This window comes from Chenopodium album, chromosome 26, assembly GCF_948465745.1.
Source record: "Chenopodium album chromosome 26, dcCheAlbu1.1, whole genome shotgun sequence".
Lineage (NCBI taxonomy): Eukaryota > Viridiplantae > Streptophyta > Magnoliopsida > Caryophyllales > Amaranthaceae > Chenopodium > Chenopodium album.
In genome coordinates, this window is record NC_137859.1 from 32,667,188 (window position 1) to 32,671,188 (window position 4,001).

At 34.4% G+C, this 4,001-nt stretch overlaps 1 protein-coding gene across 1 annotated transcript; it reads right to left on the bottom strand.

The window, feature by feature from the left end:
* Window positions 1-3,037: 3,037 nt before the first annotated feature.
* On the bottom strand, window positions 3,038-3,628 carry LOC145618670 (ethylene-responsive transcription factor ERF024-like). Its single transcript, XM_081673447.1, has one exon. The coding sequence runs from the start codon at window positions 3,626-3,628 to the stop codon at window positions 3,038-3,040; it is 591 nt and encodes a 196-aa protein (XP_081529573.1).
* Window positions 3,629-4,001: the final 373 nt, after the last annotated feature.

Below are 4,001 nucleotides of genomic sequence, written 5' to 3' on the forward strand. Positions count from 1 at the left end.
GACCGTCAAACAGTCGTAATATTTTTTTTTTGCGACCATGATAATAACGACCGCCATGTTGCGACCGTTGACGGTCGCAATTATGTTTTGCGACCGTTTGCGCCGGTCGCAATTTGGCCAATTTTTAGTAGTGTTACTCTTAAGCACTAAGTGGTTTTCACGCTTAAAACTCTCACTTTGCTTCACTGCATCACTTCTATATTTATAGAGGTTTCTCAGTTCACAAAGTAGGGTTTTGTAAATATGATAAGCTCAAACAGAAATCCTGATCTTATCACTTCAAAATCGAAATTAAAACAAACTTAATCTCGTTTTTATGAATACCTATGTCTAGTCAAATTCGTTTTATTAAAAGATAAAATGAAAAAGGTAAAACCGAGTAAACCAGATTTTAGAAGATAAAATCAAATAAATACAATTTCATAAACTTGTGATTATCTTTTACGAATTAATGAGCTTGCCAAGCTTTATCTGATTTCTAATAAGTTCCACGCATAACAACCAATTATATGTAGGGCTGTCAAAAGCTACACGACACGATAACCGAACACGAACCTGACACGAAATAAGCGGGTTTTGGTCAAGTATTCTAGACCTGTTTACACAATTGGGTCGACACGAACCAGAAACGAAATTAAACGGGTTAGGTTTGGATTGAAATTTTCAACCCGAAACCGACACGCATAACCCAATTATATAAATGGGTTGAACGACAACCCGGTAACCCGAACCCGACACGCTTAACCTATTAATTAAGTAGTAAAAAGATCGAAAATTTTATTCTAAACTTGTAGTTTTGTAAATTGCCTTGGCACCAAGTATACATTTAGGTAATTTTTGGCAGTTAATTTCGCGGATAAAATAAATTTCAACTTTTGTTAATTAAAATTTGACTATTAATTTGGGACAATTCTTATGTATAGTTGTGCTGCTAAAGCAACCAACTTTAAATTATTGTAGTACTTTTGCTAAAATTACTAATTTTAAACTCTTGTAGTATCATTAAATTAATGAATTAATGATGTATGTATTTTTAACTTTTAAATTGAATATTATGTTTTATTGCATACTATATGGGTAAAAGGTTACACGGGTAACCCGTTTAATAAGCGGGTTAGGTTTGTGTCAAGGGTTTTCAACCCGTTTAATAATTGGGTTAGGCTTGGGTCAAGGGTTTTTCAACCCGTTTAACATCGACACGAACACGAATCCGACACGACACGACCCGTTTGACAGCCCTAATTATATGTTTACATCAGCCTACAAAACAAACTTATCTTTTACACAACTTTAAGTTATGAAGTCCATCTTTTTCGGTTGATATCTCGAGCTCTGCTCTGATCCTTAGTTGTTGAGGTTTGCCCCAGTATTACACCGGAACCAGGCCATTACAACCCGTTGCGAAGTTCCTATTAGGAAACTCCTTTAAGTTCCATTTCTGGAACTCTTCTTCTGTCTTTACTTGTCATCATGGATCCTCTAAAGTTCCTTTGTTTCAGTTCCTACTTCAACTCCTCGAGCTTACTAAACCTGCAAACATCACAACACTAGAAAATACTTATTAGATGGAAGTTAACTCAATTACTAACATCATCATCAAAATCTCATAAGGGTCAACATTGTAAATTGAATATAGCACATCACTGTGAGAACACAGATTTCTATGATATTTTCAAAAAGAAAGAATATATTAAATCAAATCTTGTTGTGTCAAATTTATTTCCGGTTGTCTATGTACACCCTTTTTAGCCTTTTCGACAAGGAAACAAAGAAAATAGGGAGAGAGACATAGGAACCAATGGCAGTGGCAGTTGTTCGTTTCTTCCATGGCTGTGTACCAACCATATTGTAACAAATTTTCAACACTTGAAAGATCTATTATCCACCTTTTCAAAATTTCAACCATCAATTTATTCATGATGATGCTCATAATGCTGACTCTCTTACCAATTATATAAATGGCTATCAATACTTTGCGTCTTTGTCCCATTTAAATCAAGCAATCTCTATCAACTACTAAAAGAGGACATCAACTACCAACTGCTAATATATTCCCCCTATTTATTTATTTATTTATTTATTTTGGATACATTCGAATTAAATATGAGATAAAGGGCATCGGAAGAGAACTGATAAAGTATCTTCTAAAACAAGCAAATTAAACATACTTATATAACTCTTTTAAAGGTAAAATTGTATGCTATTAAAACCAATTATTAGAATCTTTTGTATTATTATTGTTAGGTGTACCTATGTGTGTTTTGTTGCCTTTTCAAACAGTCAAACTCAAGGGTACATTTAACTTTAGGTGTAATCGAAAACAAGATAACAGTGCTGTATTTAGGCATCCTCAATCTTTTTAATGATAATTACCCTAGTAACTAATCAAACAGTACATTAGGTACACCCTCTCTAAGTAGTGTAACTGAAAACAAGATAGTGGTGCTTATTATACATAATCCTGAACTTACTAATGACGATTACCATACTAATTAAACATTATAAGTTGATTGAGTAATTTTAAGACTTAATAACCTTAATTAGAAAGCTACCACTTACCAAGCTAACAAATAACATACAGTTACATATTACCCAAAAAGAACATAACTGTAGAAAATTTAGACTTACATACGTATAAGTATATAACTTAATAAGAACAAATTCAGCGTACATATCTTGAGCTTACAGAAATTGACCTTCAATTTTACACATAGAAAACTTATACAGATAATAACGTGACCTTCTTCATAAATAAAAGATTAAAGGATATATATATAAAAAAAAAAATAAAAAATAAAAAAACCCTCTTAAAGGAAATTTTTAGATTTCCATAACTAATCCAAAGTAGTGCAAGATAGTTTTATTTTAGATACTATTTGTACATAAGCACTATTTATACAAAAGTACTCATAATACATATAACGTACATACATTACTATGATTATTATTTGATTTTTATTAATACCCCCCTTAATCTTATTTTCATATAGTTTAACATAATTATTATGATTTAGGATAATAGTTATAGGATTATATTTTATGGATAATTCCAAAGGTTGTGATTTCCTGAAGAATTGCCAATAATATCTTCATCATCATCAACATAATTAGTAGGAACATCCAATCGAGGAGGGCTAAGGAGCATTCCTTGAGCCATATTTGCCAACACATTTGGCATATCAAATATTAAATCTTCATCAACAAAATGTTCCTCAATTCTTTTCCCTCTATTATTTTCATCACTTCCAACATCATTTTGACCACCACCACCTAGGTTAGCCCTTCTTTCGGAGTTCAATGCATCCGCAGCAGCACCAGCTGCTGCGGCTGCAGAGGCAGCAGCTGCCTGTATATCCCTCGGAGAGGTGGAGTGAGGGACCGGAAGGTAGGGGGAGGAGTCGGGAAAGTTGAGCTGGGTGCCGGGACCCTTTAGAGCTAGGGCTGCCACGTCATAGGCCACGGCAGCCATTTCTTGAGTAGGGTAAGACCCAAGCCAAATTCGAGTAGGCTTCTTAGGCTCTCGAATTTCAGATACCCACTTTCCACTCTTCCTACGGCGTACCCCTTTATAGGAAGAGCGGGATGAGTTGGAGCACTCATAATTATTATCTTGGTTATTATGATGCATAGTTATAAAAAAGGTAATAATAATTAGTAGTTTTATGATGAGAAGAGTAATAAGTAGTTACCTGGAAACATCGTGGCGAGGAGGAAGCCATTTATATATGAGGTGATTCCTAAAGACTTGGGATAATCACAAGTGCAAACCAGATGAAGATGAACTGCACTTACTCGTACTCGCTTGCGGCTAGCTGGTAATTGTTAGAGATGGAAGGAGTGAAAATGGGTAAGTTTGGTGTAAGCCAGCTTTTCAAGTGTTGGAAATGAAGGTAATATAAGTGCTTAGAAATGCAGATAAAAACGGTTTCCATCACTATAACAAAAATAGTGGAGTTTTTTTTGTGTGTGTGTGTGTGAGTGAGTGTGTGAGTGTGTGCTAA